The following is an 18796-nucleotide window of genomic DNA, read 5'->3' on the forward strand; positions in this document are numbered from 1 at the left end:
CGCGAACAGCATCGCCTGTGGTGAGAAGGGGAGGAGTCCGTCGGCGTGACAGGTCAGCCGTCGTGCTCGGTAGGTGCCAGTTGTGATTACAGGCAGTTCCTGGCAGGAACCGGGTGGCAGGCTGGGCTTTGGGAGTTCAAGGCATGACCAAGTCTGAAGGACACCAGGACGTGCACCTGACAACGCGGAGTCAGAAAGAGAGCGCTCCAGTGTTAATGACGATGTAAAACAGAAGGGCACTCAGGAGAATTGAGTAGGATTTGTAGAAGACGGCAACTCAGCGTGTGATACCTGGGATTTGAGGTGTGTGTGTATTTTCTACCATTCGGGTCAAAATCGCTCATTTCCAGTTAGATGCAAGTATCTGGAGAAAGAGGAAAGATTAGGATAAAAATCATTGGTCCATTCCATAAATAAAACCTCAGGAGTTAGAATAACCTCCCAGGGAGACCAGCAGGCAGTGTAATGGTTACATTGCTGGACTCGTGCATGGCTGATGGCAGGTCAAGTCCTAGACCTGGTGGCTTAAAACTGAGGCCAGGTGCATGTGTGCCCAAAATCCCGAGAGAACAGAGGAGAACGGACTGTGGCATGACTTTCTCCGCTGCAGGGTAATTTTGTCTCTCTGTCTCTCTCCGTCTCTCTGGAAAGTGCATGTAACCTTCAGAAAAAATCTCTCTCTTAAAAAAAAAAAAAAAAAAGAGGACTCTCCCAGGCTTGATACGTATAATCAGCACAGGCTGAGAAATGGCACTGCACCCAGGCAGAGAGGACAGAGCCCCCTGGTCTTGGGGCCTTACTGACACATCTGTGCAGACTTAGGCAAGCTGTTCTCAGTGCCGACCATAAAGCAGGCCTGGTCCTGAAGACGCTTAGAACATGGACAGCTCCAGGGTGTAGCAGCGACACACTGCTCACGAGAACTCAGATCCACATGGTGACCATGGTTCAGATCCCTGGTCTCGTCTGCCTAGAGAACAATGAATGCTCGGGGTCCCATGGGCTGGAGGCCTGGAGGGGGACAATGTGGTCTGACAAAAGTCTGCAGAGGGTGCTTCTCTCTCTCTCTTTCTCTCTCTCTTTTCTTTTTTTTTTAAGAGAGATTTTTGCTATAGGGCACATGTGTTCACCAGAGACAGAGAGACAGAAAGTGAGAAATCACTCCCCAGGGAGGATGGGCATGCTGCAAACCCTTCTCCTCCATTCTCTTGAAAGGAGGACACAGCATGAGTTTAAAGCCACCCTGTCCAGGACTCAAACCATGGTTGGCCATGTGGGTATCCAGCAATGTAACCACTACGCCATGTGCTGGCCCCGCTCGCTCTCTCGCTCTCCTTGCACATACATGAACTCTATTATGAACAGATAAAGAAGGAATATTTGCAAATCATTTTCGAGGGATTAAGTCCCTTCGTGTGCTGGATACAAGGATCCTACTCTAGGATTAGAATCACACAGTTTGGGAGCTCCAGTTTTCCCTCTAGGACCGGAGAGTTTTGAAAGGTTGGGGACTTTTGGTCTTCAAAGAGCTCCTTTTTAATTTTGTTTATTTATTTTTAATAATGATACAATTTTCTGGGGCCAGACGGAGGTACAAGAGAAACACGATGCTCCATGAGGCTGAGCCACACAGGAAGGTTCTGGGTTCACACCCAAAGACCTGACACGCAGGCCACACATGTGCTCCTGACCCAGGGCTGGCGAAGTTGGGGGGGCGGATCACAGCACTGCTCCCTGGGGGGTGCCTTACTCTCTCACTAGAAAAAAAAATACGCTAAAATAATAATGATACAGTTTTCATACAGAAAAATACAAACAGTTATCTATCTAGGAAAAGCGTTTAGCTGGCGTTTTCTGTTGGGCTAATTAAGTAACAATGATGTGTATCTCGCCATGTCTGCCCATAGGCGATAGGGAGATTTCCGAAAGTGAGAAAGACAGCAACTGCGGGACAGAAGGCCAGAACAGTGCAGTCAATGTCCAGTGACTTGAGCTCCCATTCCCCTCATCTGTTGGCTCCCATGTGACCCCGTCTGTCCTTCAGCCTTTCTGCAGCTCCGTCCACCCCTCAGTAAGACAAGGACAATGCTGTCTGCCCGTATCAACTTTCCTGGGACGTTATAAGCGTTAATGATCTAACATACTCCGAGGTACTTGAGTCTTGTGGAGGAAAGATGTCATATAAATTAGAGGCATTATAATTAATGTAATTGAAGAAAACGACTGCCCATAACACAGAGGATTGGGTTCACGAGGATCAAAAAGACCTGGTCCTCATGCTTTCAGGTCACTAATGATCCTTAGTAATGGAACAGAATCCAATCTTACTTTTTTGAGCATATTCAACTATTCTGTGTTTGGGCTCATCTTTTTATTTCCTATGCACTTTATTTTATACCAAACATGAACTATATTTTGAAGTTATATCTATCTTTATTTATTTTTTTTGAGAGGTTTTCACTATGGGGCGTGTGCGTTCTCCAGAAAGACAGAGAGAGACAGAGAGATAGAAAACGAGAAATCACGCCTCAGGGGGGATGATTTCTATCTTTACTGGGGAAATGCACTTATATATAAGTTAGACCATGAAGTATAGGTCACAGAGAAAGTTATGATGCATGTGTCTATGTTTTTCTATGCAAAAACGCTTCTTGGCTCTCCCAATGACTCAGTAATTCACTTCAGGAAAACAAAAGTGTAAAGAAGGACAAGCATAGGAGAATGTCAAAGAAATACGTGGAAAACGGAATTACAGTATGAATTTTGGTGCAAAAATTATTAAATTCCATTCAGGATTTTTTTACAACACGTGCTTTTTATGAACTTTTTGAAGACCCTCTTATACAATAAGCATGAGTCAGCTGTTATTTGGATAAAGTGAATTCTTTTAGCCCGTGTTAATGTAGACAAGAAAACAGGTTATGTTGTATCCAAATGATAAATACATAAGCAGCTCATAGACACCTATTAAAATCCTAGAATTACACACTAAAGAGAAAAAAAAATCTAAGTGAATTGCTTAAAACAGAAAGAAAAGCTAGTCAATACATTATAGCTCTAAGCTAGTTAACTAGGAAAACCATGGCCTACTGGTTAAAGGAGCTGGATCCCCCATGGCCAACCACCTGGCTTGAATTCCAGCCCCAGGGACTTGAAAAACACGCCAGGAGTACATACGCAAGTTTCAAATCCAGAAGGAAGGAGACACGGGGAACTGCGGTGTGACCACACCCCACTGGGCTACATTCTCCCACTTCCGCTCTCTGCCTCTTTCTGGTAAGAGGTAGTTTAATAATAATAATAACAGCAACAACAACAACTGAAAGTACAGCATGCGAGATACTGTTATCTGACAATAATCACCAGCACCAGGACCTGGCTCTAGGGAGCTCTGTGCCACATCCTCCCCGTCAACCGGGAGAAAGGCCATCTTACCTGCCCTTCCTGAAGCCTCCCAGCTTCAGCTGGTTCCTAGCCGGGACTACTAAGAGGTCGCATGTTACGTGACTAGAAGCATTCAGTGAGGCTATCTGTGTACAAGCCATTTCTGAACACTCCTTGGAAGGTGTTCAGCCTCTTACGGGTAGCAGGTGTGCCGCTGTGTCCCATCACCGTTTTTACTCAAAGCAGAAAACCTAATTTGCCTTGTTCCAATTTTTGGTTTTTTTAATTTTACTATAGGGCATGTATGCTCACTGGAAAGAGGGAGAAAAAGAGAGAGAAAGCATTTCACTGCCCCAGGAGGAGATGGCCATTCCACAATCCCTTCTCCCTCGCTGCTCCTCCTGGGGTTTTGGGCACACACACACACATACCTAGCAAGTTTTTCAAGACGCCGGGTCCAGGACTTGAACCACACAATCTGAGATCCAACCACCTCAATCACAAGGCACCTGGCTAGTCCCCTAATAGCTTTTTGATTGTTTCAGAAAATCAGAAGCCTTAACTGCATCACCATGCGTAGAAGGCCTTCAGTGTTCGATTTCTAAAGGTGAATTGAAAACTTCCACTGACGACCTGGCAAAAGCCTGGGATGCAGAGTTAAGACAAGGGCTGGTGGGTGGGGCGGTTTCCGGAGGGAAGGGTAGACACTGGAGGGAAAGTGACGGGGTTAGTGTGAAGTGGAGAGACAGGAAACGAGGAGAGGACGAGGAGAGGTGAGGCCTAGCACCCTCTGCTGTGACTCAGAGGTCCTCAGACTCGAAGGAGAGGTGGGTCAGTCCAGGGTGTTTGGAAAGGGAACAGCACCGGTTTCCTAGGGCCAGGCAGGACCTGTGCACACCTTTCCCTGCTGCATGGGCAGAGGGGACACCGGCCAGCAGGTCACTGACGTGAGAAACTGTTCTGCCCTTTGAGAGAGCTTCAGGAACTCTCGTGCAGGCCAGGAGAGTCGCGGCACCCTCAGCCACCTGGCCCCAGCAGCCAGCAACATTTCCCAGCATTTCCTTATCTCAGACGACCTCACTAGATCCTCAAGAGTTAGGCATGCTCAGCATTAATAACGCTCTTCATACAGGTAAGACAGTGAGGGTCACAGAATTAACGACGTTGAAACCAGAATTGAAGCATAGGCACCAACACACCCAGCCTGTCTCAGTTTAGGCCAGGACCACACATGGGCCTCATGTGTGGCCGCAGCCCTCAGCTAGCAGCATGTTAGCAGGACACACCATCACAGCTGAGCCCGAACTTCGTTCTTCTAACACATCAACACATGCGCACACGTACACACGCACACATGCACACTCTCCCAGCTGTTAGCACCTATACACTGTAGGGTAGCCTAGCAATCTTATTTCCTTTTTCTTGTATCATTATTTACTTTTCCTTTAGGATGAGTAGATATACTTTCATAATTAGAAAAAGTTTATAGTCATTCTTTACAAGCTCCTAGAGGGTGAAAATGTGTTGCCAATGAGAAGATTCAAAAATGAAGAGCATGAACTTTTGAATATTATTGAGAATATTAAAGAGAAATCACAATCTCTATAGAGGGAAACCTGACAATATCTGAAATGTCTAATATGTTTATATAGTATACATTATATCTATACATATAAACATAGGGCATGTACATTCACGAGAGAGAAAGAGAAAGGGGGGAAGAGAGAGAGAGAGAGAGCACTCCTCCCGCTCCAAGAAGACATGGCCACTCCACAATCCCTTCTCTCTAGGTGTGTGTGTGTGTGTGTACGTGCATATGTGTATGTAGATACATATATATGTATACAGAGACACCACATGCATATAGAGATATAGACACATGTATATGGCAACTTTATATATGTATATGTATACATACACACGCACACGCACACACACATGTGTATATATACATATGTATAGTCTGAAGCAATGAGTCTTTACTTTTAGGAATGTATCCTACAAATACAATTGAGGATGCTTGGAAAGAGAGAATTGGAGGGATGTTCATCACTCCAGTAATGGGTAATAAAATAGTACAATATTAAAAGATAATAAAACAATGGAAACAGCTTAGGTGTCCAGTAGTGAAATCTGGATGAATACATCAGAGTGGGTCCCACTGCCGTAGCTCAAGCTTACTGTGCTACTCAGAAGGCCAGTCCACACAGGACGCCCAGGCTCGGCTCTCAGCCCAAGTCTGGAACCTCAGCTTCAAGGCAGGTTGAGGCAGGAGAACCCCAACATAGCAAGACCCTGACCAAGAACACAGACTTCCTTAGACTGCATGCATTCCTCAGAGGGCTCTGTTGACACACGGCATGACGTTAATATTTTTAGGGTACCAGATACATACATAGCTCCATTAATTTTAAAAAATAGTCATTAAACAAAAAGCACTTAGAGGGTAAAGATTTCCTGCTATTAAGGATATTAAAAATAAAAATAGAACATAGGGAATTTCTGAAAGGCTATGGGCCAAACAGTCATTACTCTAGAGACAGAATTAGAGAAAAATGCATATTTTCAACTTTACGCAATGTCAAATATTTGAATTTTTATAACATATGTGCATTTTAGAACGAACGTATTCTTGAGGGAAAGTATTTCAGCCATATTTAGTGATGTAGAAAATTGTTTCTGATACACTGTTAAGATGAAAACAGACTACAAAGCAGTACTACCGTAAGACCTCTATTTTGGTACAAATGTGCACATGTACGTATCAATAAAGAACATTCTAGAACATGTTCTCTGTGGCTATCTATGTCCATAGTAATTTGCTTTCTTCTTTTCGCTTATCTCTATTTCATAAATTATCAGCAAGTACACCTGAAATATGTATTATATAAATAAATAGCTCAGGCTGCAAAGGCTTTTCCTTCAGCAAAAGGCTTTTCCTGCTCCCAAACTTTGAGCCAATAGCAGGATCATTGGACAAGGAACACAGTTGTCTGAAAACAGTGAAAACTGATTTGTGTGTCTACAGTCTGGGATGTTTGTTACGGTCACACCGCGTCATAACCGTGCCTAATACAATGCTCCGACAGAGGCCAATAATTCTCTTCTTGAGATTTTCCTTGAAACCATTTCATTCTCCCTTATAGGCCTGGAGAAACGCGAAGCTCGGAGCAGAACAAAGAAAAGCCGTAATTAAAGTTCACGGCATTGGTGCTGTATTAAGCAGAATTTCTGACTGACTAGATTGTCATATTTAAACTTTTGGCTGAAAGAACAGACCACCCAAGAGTCCTGTCTTCCTAATTACAACCTAGGAAACTAAACGGTAACAACAAACCCCTCCTCAGTGCTTCTGCCCCATATACGGAAATCACTGACAGCCAACGGGATGTTGTAAATTCTGTGAGAAGAACAGGAAAAGGAGGAAGAGGATGGATTAGACCCCAGACATCCAATACCACATAATTTTGAAGCTTAGGCCAGAAATAAAATCCCGTATCGTCATCTTCATTCATCCACCCGGTGACTGAACGAATGTTTGCATGTGTGGACCAAGTTCAAGCCCTCCACGCAGAACCAGGTGCACGAACCGCACTCGTCACCCCCCACACACTGTCTAGAAGGGGACAGAGATGAATAAGTGGCGACGTGACCATGGGGAGGGCTGCACAGATGTGTGACCCCCAGTACCCGGCCATGAATGAGACTGTCAGAAGGATGAGTGGTTTCGCCTAGAGGCCAAGGGCATCCCAGGAAGTGGAAACGGGCTTCGCACAGGGACTGAGGGAGAAGGGCTGTGCTCAAGTGGAGAGGGGACGAGGCTGGGTGTGGGTGAGTCAAGAGCTGGAAATACCAGGTGGGTGTGCAATGGTGAGACCTCCGAATGGCTGCCTGCACGGAATCTGTGTAATAAGTAAGAAAGGTCCTGAGATACTTTGAAGGTGAAAGCACAGTAGGGATGAGACCGAGTGGACAGGGAATAATGTGGGGGGATGGGGGAATGGAGGCCAAAGTGAAGGAACACCAAGTGCAAACGTCTGCAAAACGCACTTTTATGGAAGGTGGCATTAAAAGTCAGAAATTACCAAAAAGCAGTAAAAATAGGGACCAACATGGTGCATATTAGATGCCACAGTGGTTAAGGCACTGGACTCCCACACGGCCAACGACAGTTCGAGTCCCAGACCTGGAGGAGGACTGAAACTCACGCTGGGCACATATGTGTACATCTTCGATATCTCAGGAGGAGAATGGAGAAGGGATTGCGGCACAGCCATTCTCCCAGGGGGTGATTTCTCACTGATTCTCCCTCTGTCTCTCTCTGCTTCTCCGGTGAGCAAAAATATCTCTCTCTTAAAAAAAGGCACTACAGGGAACCAGCAGTTAGCGTAATGGCTATGTCGCTGGACTCCCATGTAGTTGACTGCGGTTCGCGTCCTGGACTCGGTGGCTTAAAACTCACGCTGGGCGCGTGTGTGTGCATGCCCAAGATCCCAAGAGGAGAATGGAGGAGAAGGGATTGCGGCGTGACCATCCCCCCTGGGGGGTGATTTCTCGCTTTCTTTCTCTATGTCTCTCTCTCTCTCTGTCTGGCAAGCGCACGCGCCCTATAGTGAAAACCTCTCCTCCCCCCCCCCAAAAAAAAGGCACTACAAATAATTGCATTTTAACTGGCAAGTACTTTATGGCTGACAAGTTTAATTTTAAGCCAAGTCTGACTGGGCTGCATGTTTTGCTAAGATAAAAAATAAAATGCTGTAATGGTCAGGTGACAGGGTCCTGACAGCTTGCCAAACCCTACTAGTGACATATCCACATCACTTGAGAAAGTATAAAGTGGGGCAGATGGCAGCGCAGCAGTAAACATAAAGTTCTTCCCACATCGGGAGGTTCCAGGTTCTCACCCAGAGACCTCCCTAACTAAGCCGGGCGTTCCAGGTTCTCACCCAGAGACCTCCCTAAGCCAGACATGCGTGTGCCCATGGTCCAGGACTGACTGGGACTGATGGCGGGTCAGGGTGTCAAAGCCTTGTTGAGGATGTTGCCTACCCACCTGTCTCTTCTCTCCTCTCTCTCTCTTACTCATGGATGAAATAAATACTAAATAAGCTTTTAAAAGGTACCCAGGACTTCAAAAGATAGTAGAAATTTGGACTAAAGTATGAGTTTATTCTTGTGCAAAAACTCTGAAGTCTATGCAGAGTTTTTTCATAATAAGCATTTCCCATGAACTTCCTGGAAGATGTCTTATATTTCTTTGGGAATCCTGGGGCCCCTTCCCCAGGGCTCTGTAGTCCTGGCAATAAGAAACCACGGGCCTCTGACCCTGGACTGGTTCTCTCGAAGCCAGCAGTGTGGACAGCAGCCAGAGGGCAGTACGTGTGTCAGAGTGAAGGACTGGGACACCCAAAATGCCAGACGGGAGATCCAGAAAACAGGGAGCTCATGGCTCCCCTGCAATCCTGGCAACTCAGGGGAGGCTCAGCCAGCTGCTCCAAGCTTGAGGCTGGCCTGGGCCACACAACAGAAAAAGAGCCATGGGTGGTGGCACCAGCCCGTCATCCCTCACCCCTCATAGAGACAACAGAATATATATAATATGTAGTCTCTCTGTCACACACACACACATAGAGGAAGCAATACACACAAGCAGGGGCAGGGGATGGTACGGGGCCCAGACGCTATTGCGTGTAGACAATTCATGTTGTTCACTCCTTCCACAGCCCCCTCCCCGTGTCCAAGTTCCAGGCCCAACTTGGCCGTTCACTATGGCCCAAGGCAATTCATCCAAACTCTCTGGCCTCAGTTTCCCCTACTACCAGTCAACAACCTCCAAGCTTTCTTCCAGGCCTACATCCTGTCTCGTGGGTTTAACTATTAATCGGGAGGCTTGTTGAGACCAGCAGTTAGCATAATGGCTATGTTGCTCGACTCCCATGTAGTCGACCGCAGTTTGCGTCCCGGACCCGGCAGCTTAAAACTCACGCCGGGCGCGTGTGCATGCGTGCCCAAGATCCCGAGAGGAGAATGGAGGAGAAGGGATTGCAGCGTGGCCATCCCCCCTGGGGAGTGATTTCTCGCTTTCTGTCTCTATGTCTCTCTCTGTCTGTCTGGTGAGCGCACACGCTCTATAGCAAAAACCTCTCAAAAAAAAAAAAAAAAAAGAGGGAGGCTTGTTTTCAACTTCGGTTCTTATACATGTCCACGCTCCCTCTTATACTCCAAATCCTCTCTAAATCCCTTAGGCCCCTTCAGTTTCTGCCTCTTGGAATCCATGCCTCTGGCTCTGTCGTTTTCCTCTACCCTTGTTGAACACAGTCCGTAAGCCAGGAGTCATTCTAGAACAGCACACGTTGTATCACAAAGTACAACCTCCCAACAACCGTGGGGTGTGTTGTCACGTGAGGCCCACTTTACCAGTGAGGCTGTCACGGTAGGCGTCTAAGCCCCTACCGCAGGCGCGAAGCCGAAGCTGGGTGTCCCGAGCTGTCCCTTAGCCTGACCCTGCCCTTCCATCCTCTCGTGGCACCTGGTTTGAGTTGTACCTTTTCATGACCCTGTGCTGTGCCAGCGTATCTCATAAATTACTGTGTTACACCTGCCCGGTGACATATGTACATATTAACCAGGGCCCATCATCTCTGAACCAACAGAGAATTCATGCTGGCGTTCTCAGGCCTTGCAGCTGGGAGGTCAGGGTCAAACGCAAGAGCAACGGGGCGTAAACACATCCTTCAAATAGGTGCAGCACTAGCACAGGGCCACGCCACTGCACAGCTCCCACCGGAAGGTGCCGAAAACTTCAGCATCTCTTAGTTCAAGCCTAAGGTCTGCAAGCTTCGGAGCTGTCACCGCCCACTCACAACATCACAGAATAATAAAGGGAAGGTACTCAAGCTTTGGTGCGAGATTCAGCCCCAGGGCCCCGGGGTACTAACAGAGTGAATGACTATGGCTGGGTTACGAATCCTATCCTCTCGTGGCACCTGGTTTGAGTTGTACCTTTTCATGACCCTGTGCTGTGCCAGCGTATCTCATAAATTACTGTGTTACACCTGCCCGGTGACATATGTACATATTAACCAGGGCCCATCATCTCTGAACCAACAGAGAATTCATGCTGGCGTTCTCAGGCCTTGCAGCTGGGAGGTCAGGGTCAAACGCAAGAGCAACGGGGCGTAAACACATCCTTCAAATAGGTGCAGCACTAGCACAGGGCCACGCCACTGCACAGCTCCCACCGGAAGGTGCCGAAAACTTCAGCATCTCTTAGTTCAAGCCTAAGGTCTGCAAGCTTCGGAGCTGTCACCGCCCACTCACAACATCACAGAATAATAAAGGGAAGGTACTCAAGCTTTGGTGCGAGATTCAGCCCCAGGGCCCCGGGGTACTAACAGAGTGAATGACTATGGCTGGGTTACGAATCCTCTCTGAGGTTCTTATTTACTAACTGACCTTGAGTCAGTCAACCCAGCCGAGATTCAGGTTTTCATGGTAAATGGAGGTCACATCAGCAACTGTCCAGGGATAGGTAGGAGAGACAGGTAGGAGGGGCAGGCTAACCCAGGCAGTGTAAAGGACCTTGGAGGATGGTCAGGTTGGTGCCAGATCTGTGAGGCCTGTGGCGACAGCTGCACACCCCACTGGGGTGAAAGCCCCAGATGGACCTGGCCCCCGACACCACTATGCCAGACCCTGGGCAGCTGTGGCTGAAAGCACCCCTCTCAGGCGAGAGGTTCCTGACGGAGCCACTTGGTGGAGTAACACACACCAGCTCTCTTCACCTCCCAGCACCACGAGGTTGCCCCGATAACAGTGAGCTGTTCCGGGTCTTCTTCATGGGGTCCCAACTTCTCTACCCAGATCCCGTGGGCTCCCTTCCAGCCCACATTCTCCAGCCCTGCTGAGACCTCCCCTTGCCTCGCCAGATCAGAGCAGAAATGAGCAGAGAAGGGACTGACCGCTCAGACAGGCCTTTGCATTTTATTCCCTTATTTTATTTCCTTAGTTTCGGCACATTTCCATTTATGGAGTACTTTCCCTTATAAAATTTCCCAGTGTTTACTCTAATCTCCTAAAGAACTCCTCTGACCTCTCCTTGTTTTTACCCTTTAAATATCTGTGGATGGTCCATTCACCACGTTCCCCATTCAGTTATTAATGGCCCACAAAAACTTCCTAGCAGCAATCATTTACTGATTAATCTACACAACAATCCAGAAAGACAGGTAGTATTAATCCTTAGTTCTGTAGAGGGAAACCAAGGAGAAAGGAGGTTAACTCAGTTGCCCAAGGTCAATGCTAAACAAGATTACAACCAGGATCTAACCTGTCCTGTATTCCCATAAACACTCCCCTAGCCCCGTTCCTTTCAAGAATCAGCGCTGTCAATGCTGCTCTATAATTTTTGTGTTGAGATGCAGGTGTCAAGGATGGTTTAAACTGTCAATATTCACCCCAAAACAATGCCACCTGCCAATGGTTCATAGAGAAAAGTAGCTAAAAGGAAGAGATACTCATACTTGAAAGCACATTTTAGGGAGGTGAAAGAGTAGACGTGGAAAGATCTGGATTACAGACCCACTCTGCCACAGGAAACTGAGAAAGTCACTTCCTCACATCTGTCATCTGTAAAAAGGAGGAGATTATGCTAAACCACATTTAAAATACCCTGCTGTTTTAAATAGGATAACTGAATCCCTACCGAAGCAGCACAAAACGTGAAAGCGTCAACATCCAGGACTGCAGAGGTGGTGGTACAGGCCCTCCTGTGAGTGACACAGCTCGGCTGCCTCGGGCTTGTCCTTCGGGAGCCCGATGCCCGAATGCAGAGGAACCACAGGGATTTCACACCCTCCGCCTGGGTAATTTATCCACATGCATAATTTTACCCCGAGAAATTAGTCAACAGGAGCGAAAAGAAACGCACACACAAAAACAGACATTTCTGTGCTAGCTGGCTGATTGTGATTCAAACGTCCACTTTTTAGAGGGATGTTTTATTAAATAAAGGCATGGCCAGCAATATGAATGTCATGCAATTTAAAAGGCTAATACATAAATTATGCAATAACATTTAAAATCTTAGCAATATCAGTAAGTCAAAATAGCCAACGTAAAAGAGCAGAAACGCACTCTGAGGTCGATTACAAACAATGTAAACAGACGTGCAATTCAAATGAAAAATCACAATAGTCACTACTTAGGCATGTTATTTACGCCTCTGAACATTTACCTGTTTTTCATGAACACTGCTTTTCCAGGAACACATATATACATTTAGTCATTCAGGATATAATTTTTAAATGCCTCAAACCCTGTGTGAGCTTGATGAAAAATGAAATTTTGAAGTTTCTGCTTAAATTTCTCGAGCAATTTTTGTTGGCTGAGGTATTACCCATGACATTACTCTACCGGAGACATTTCTACTCTTTACTATGTAATTCTTCAGTCTTTAGAGATTCTAAAAGCTCAGATCGCTTTTCCCTCCCCAAAGAGGATGCTTTCAAAGATCTGTCTCCTTATCTAGGTAGAAAGACCCCCGCCCGCCCCCGATGGCCTGTAAAGATAGTGTTTGGCACTTGCATGGCCTAGGACCCAGAATTTTGCAGTAACCTGACCTGTGAGTGCCTCTACGGCAACCACAAAGTTGCCCTCATCCTTTCACAGTGCACGGGTCACCAGCGCATCTGCAGGTTTCGGAGCTTTAGGGCAGGATACGCTCTTTTCTCCCGGCTGGTCTTAGGACACCCTTCTGTGTACTTGGAAAAGCTGCTCGTAGGCAGCGCTCACTGTAGCAACGTCACTGCATCTCAGGACAGGCTCGTCTTCCTCCTCTCTCACCAACGCTCCCTTACTCGTAGGTCATTTGTCCACCTTCACTCCTCGCAGTGAGGGAAGACTGCAGAGCCAATGAATGAAAAATACGATTCCAGGTCTCACGTGTGCCAGGGAGGGCCCTCATTAAAGCCGAATGAGTGAGACGAGATCGGTTTCAAAGCTTTCCATCCCTCTGCCCCAGAGCCGCCGAGGCCAGACACTGAAAGGATGCACAGTAAAATTAAATATCTAAAAATTCATCTTTAATTAACAGAATTGGATTAAGGCTAGACACCACCGCATATCATACGAGAAATGGCTGAGCTGGCTTCCAAGTGCTCTAATTCAATTAGGACGCAGTGAGTGACACTCGGACGGGAAAGGTTAATTGGGGCCGCCAGAACGCAATCATTCCTTACCTAACCAGTCATTAAACTTCTTAACCTCTGAGGGCAGTCCCAGCTCGGTGAAATCGCCTGTGTGGAGAAGGATGTCCCCATAAGGCATCTGGATACCATCTGTTCTGGAGTGTGTGTCTGAGATGCAGACAAACCGCGTGTGGCCCGCTGGTTTTGGAGTGTCATATGGGATGGGGTCGACCCTAAAGTAGACATAACAGATCCCATAACAGTTAAACATATCAGCAGCCTCGACATTGTCATCACACATACATATCGACTGTTATCCATGAACACACCCACACAAAACCAGGCAAAGGCAGAGGGGCTTGCTGTAGCAGGGATGCGTTTGGGTGTAAGGAGCCAGTCTCACCCATACATACCCACCGGGCAAATGCAACCGTCTTACTTACCTGGCAGAAAAATGAAAAGGAAAGCATATCTTATCACACAGAGAGTCAGAAACATCCCAGGAAACTGATAGAGTCATTAATGGTGAAGTGGAGGGACACTGAACCCCAACTGGAGAAGCAAAATTATGCTATTTCTCTCTCATCATGCTCCAATTGATCCCACTCCTCACTGGGAAATGGATAACTAATTTATTCCTTCTTAGACATGCATAACTTAAGCAGCGAACTAATTTATGGAGAGCAGTCTGCACAAACTGCCAGCTGAGAGGTGGAGGGACAGCGCTTCCATTTCATCTCCCTTCCACAACCACTCAACACCTGTGTCCTCGTGTTTTTCCTAAAAGATTCACAAACCAAACTGTCGAGCAGGAAGGTGATGCCAAAATAACAAGGCTTTAAAAAAAATGTTAAGGGAGCTTTTCATTCAGGTCCAGTTGCAGCAACACACCTTAGCTCAATGCTCTGCAGTGCTGGAGGCCACAGGGAAGATCTGGGTTTAGTCCCGAGCATGGGGGCACCTGCATGCACCAAGCACACACCGGCCTGGGATCCCGCAGGCTGGAAGGCTGTGGGGATCGCTGTGGGAGATTCTGAAGGTGCTACTCTATCTCCCTCGCTCTCATTAAATAAATAAATAAATAAACTTAAAAAAAAAATCTTTGTCAAGCTCTTCTTTACCTCGATGAATTATCTGCAGTCCCAATTACACCTTAGGTTACTGAGAATGCTCAAATGCCTTGGGCAAAGAGTCTCTTCAGTACAAATAGCGTGCCTTTTAATGGGTATGTATATATCTACATACGCATTAATATATGTATAGTTTTAGAGACCTAAGCACTGTGAAATTACACTAGGGCATCGGAATCAAAAGGCAGAATGATCAACCCGAAGCAAAGAAAATGAAACAGAACATTCTCATTTAATTGAGTGTAACAAAGTGTACTAAATAAACTTGGTAAAGAAATGCAAATCTGACTCTTCAAGCATACAGTTTTAATTATTTAAGGGGTTCGTAGCACAGTTAAGGATGTTTTAACTATATTAACTCTACGCTGACAGCTTCCTTTAATTTCTCTGTAGGAATGTACACTTATTTTTGCATTATGGGTGAAAAGAAGCAGTTATAAATGCAAAGAGAAGGTCACAAGAGGAGCAAATACGCAATGCAGAGATCAGAGCGTGAAACGTTAAATAAGGAACAATATTTCATATCTCAGCTCCGCTTTTGATAGTCAACATACAGCACAGAACACACTGAAGGTTTAGCACAAGATCCCCAAACACGCTGTCTCTACAGGCTTATTTTTTTCCTGTTTCTTTTTTTCCCTCTCTCTCTCTCTCTTTTTTTTTTTTTAACGAAACAATCTTTTTTAACAGTAGCAATTTCAGCAAGGGAAATAACAACATCCGCATGCAACCTGGATAGTGTCACATTTCTTCAATGGTTAACCTTTGTGTTTTATTTTCTCTTTCTTGGAGAAGAAAAATGAGGAAAAAGAAGAAAGAAAAAACTTTTTTTTTTTTAACGAAACAATCTTTTTTAACAGTAGCAATTTCAGCAAGGGAAATAACATCCGCATGCAACCTGGATAGTGTCACATTTCTTCAATGGTTAACCTTTGTGTTTTATTTTCTCTTTCTTGGAGAAGAAAAATGAGGAAAAAGAAGAAAGAAAAAAGGGAGAGAGGGAGGAGGAACTGCAAGTTGGTTATCACAGTAGATCCAACTGGGAGTTCAAAAAGAAAGTATAACTTCTGCAAAAAATTAATGGATTGTTCCGGCAAAGGGTAGAAATTAATATGCTGTTACCATGGAGAAAACTCGCTAATCCACTGAGATGCCGTCAGTAACCTGGAAACCCTCCTGATTCCATCCCGTGTTGCTTGTGGATATAAAATGTCTGGTGTCTTCCTTTCCATGGCAGAGATGCCATCGCGCTCACTCTCTGTGGTTCCAATCTTATCAGTATCTCCTAGCTTGTAAAGGTATTCTCAGAGAGTGACTGTTGCCTGACTGTGTCACCCCCTAAAAGTGACAGGTAATATTCCTGTACCGAAGTTAAGATGCTCCCTAGAATTGGAACTGTATGCATTTACACTTAGTCCACCAACATTTGAGTGAATTTTAACCAGTCATTGGACCTTTAAATATGAGAATAAATTCAATATCTATTACCCATCTAGATGTACACAGTGTTTCTTTATTTTCTAGATTTCATGCTAATAATATATACAAGCACAGACTCCCATCTCCCCTTCTATAACCCAACTAACCTACGGACACAGCTACTTCATCAAAACCCTCTGGGAGTCCATTTCAGTTTACCAGAGGGGCATGACAGTGATACCTTTGAGTTTATGAAACAGACAGTAGCACAGATGTAAGCCCCTCACTGTGAGTGCGTCCCTATTCTATGAATCTACCCACTATTGTCACATGCAACATAATTTCTTTTCCATCCTAGCTCCACATGGGCCAATAAACTTCAGAGGCCATGGGGACCACCAGTTAATTCCTGAATCACTTCAACCTCCTTCCCCATGCTCCTGCCTGCTCCAGAGAAACATTTAAATGTCCGGTAGATTTAACAATGAAATAAAGGTCAAGGAATGAACAAGTGCAGGAGATAGGAAGAAAAGGGGCGGGGGGGGTCCCTCAGCTTTGAGCTAAAAAGAAAGATGAGACCGACATGGCAACACAAGCAGAGCGGGCTCACCCATCAACACGTCGACATGAGGTCAGCGAAGAAAGACCATCGGTAGACGTGTAGGAGACATGGGAAGGGCTGCTTCAAAGCAGAAGATTGGTGAGAGTGAGGAATAAAAAGATATAAATGCAGAATTTATACAGATCCCCTGACTCAGAGGTACTGAGGTCCTTTGTTACCCACAGGATGAAGGATCAAGAGGTGGTTTCAGAAGACAAGTAAGGACAGCATGCCAGAGCCACATCGCAAGATGGCAAGACAGGAATCACCAGGGGAACATGGAAGGAAGCCATTTCTGCCAGCAGACATTCAGACTGAAAGAAGACGTCTAATAGAGCAGGCAAGTTATGAGGAGATAACATTGAGACAATCCAAGAGAAACTACAAAGTACACTCTTTTTATTTACTTATTTATTTATCTTGAGATTCTTTCCTATAGGACACTTGCACTCGCCAAATAGTCACAAAGTGAGAAATCACCCCCCCCACACACAGAAGTGGGATGGCCATGCTGCAATCCTTTTTCCTCTACTCTCCTCTTGGGATTTTGGGCACATACGCACACATGTCTGGCCTGAGTTTTGAGCTGCTGGGTCTGGGACTCGAACCACGGTTGACCATGCGGAAGTCCAACAACATAACCATTATGCCATCTGCTGATCCCAAGAGACTACACTCTTAAATTGGGCGCTGATAAACCCTACAATAGAAAACTCGAAACAGCCACATACTTTCACCATCACAGTATGTCGAAGGGTGACCTGACGCTATTAGAAGGTACACCTGTTGAGGGTGTGTGAAGACCCACACAGCACATTTTCCTTCAGTTAACTTGACCACTTAGTGTTTATGCTGCTGACTTCTCAAATGACCTAACATTTCCTCCAAGGCGTCATGTCAAACATCCTAGCAAGGGAGTATCTTACCAAGGCGATCTAACCCACAGAGCCAGGTTCAAATATCAGAGTGAGATTTGCACATACATTTGAGAATGCCCAGGGGAAAACAAGACGGCCTGGGAAGACGAGAAGAAACACAGCCTTATCAAACCCCAGAGCAGGACAAAATTGTACAGGCATTGGGTTCAATGTTTTATACGGCACTTGAATTCCTTCTCCTGCTTCCCTCCCTAGCTGACATCAATTTTCATTCCATGGTTTCCATTGAAGAGAATCTCCTAAGCCTCTTCCACTACCCTGATGCAAGGCAGTTTAGTTTTTGATAGTGCTACTTGTCAGAAGTTTCTGGTCGATTCTGCACCTCTGACAAAAGTGACCATGGCCCAAAGCCTTGGCCTGGAGCCTGAGGATGCAGTAGCAAGTTTGGCTAAGTCCTTTGGTTTGAGCAAGTTCCTTAGTTCCTCTGAGCTTTTTTTTTTTTTTTCTCATCTGTAAAATGGAAATAATAATACCTAATTTGCTATGTTGCCATGCAGACACAAATTGTGAAGTACAGAGTGTGACATACCACACGTGCTTCCAAACAGGAGAAGCAGATGGTCTAAGGATGAAGTGTGTGTGTCTGGCTCTGCGACCCACTCCACATTTGTTAATGGTGTGACACCAAATATTTAACCCTTGGGTCCAGGTTCCCTTATCAGTAAAATGGAATAAAAATAGTACCTGCCATGGTTTGAGTGTCCTCAAAAATACATGGGTTAAGATGTGATTACAGGGACCAGCATGTGGTATAATGGTTACATTGTTGGACTCCCACATGGCCAACCACAGTTTGAGTCCCGGACCCAGCGGCTTAAAACTCACGCTGGGTGCATGTGCATGCATGTGCATGCATGCCCAAAATCCCAAGAGAATGGAGCAGAAGGAATTGTGGCGTGGCCATCCCCTCCAGGGGAGATGATTTCTTGCTTTCTATCTCTCTGTCTATCTCTGTCTCTCTGGCAAGTGCACACACCCTATAGCATAAATCTCTTTAAAACATTATTGGATTACAATGGGGTTAGGGGAGTGAAAACCGGATCCAATTATTACGTTGAAGGGTGGAGCCTTTGAGAGATTAGTGAGTGGGTGGTGAGGGTGGTCCCCCCATAATTGAGTCCCGATGGGTTTACAAGA

General features: G+C 45.7%; 1 protein-coding gene across 4 annotated transcripts in view; it reads right to left on the reverse strand.

Annotated features, from left to right (window-relative positions):
• Positions 1–18796, reverse strand: part of MPPED2 (metallophosphoesterase domain containing 2) — a 185343-nt gene that overhangs the window by 114883 nt on the left and 51664 nt on the right. For 3 of the 4 annotated variants that reach the window (XM_006140653.3, XM_006140652.3, XM_027772745.1), the window contains exon 3: positions 13623–13804. The exons of the other annotated variant lie outside the window; for it this stretch is intronic. In XM_006140653.3, coding sequence (XP_006140715.1) covers positions 13623–13804 — 182 coding nt within the window. The remainder of the gene's footprint in view (positions 1–13622; positions 13805–18796) is intronic. 4 annotated transcript variants of the gene reach the window in all.

The sequence above is a fragment of the Tupaia chinensis genome, unplaced genomic scaffold, assembly GCF_000334495.1.
Source record: "Tupaia chinensis unplaced genomic scaffold, TupChi_1.0 Scaffold000037_9, whole genome shotgun sequence".
In the NCBI taxonomy this organism is placed as follows: Eukaryota; Metazoa; Chordata; class Mammalia; order Scandentia; family Tupaiidae; genus Tupaia; species Tupaia belangeri.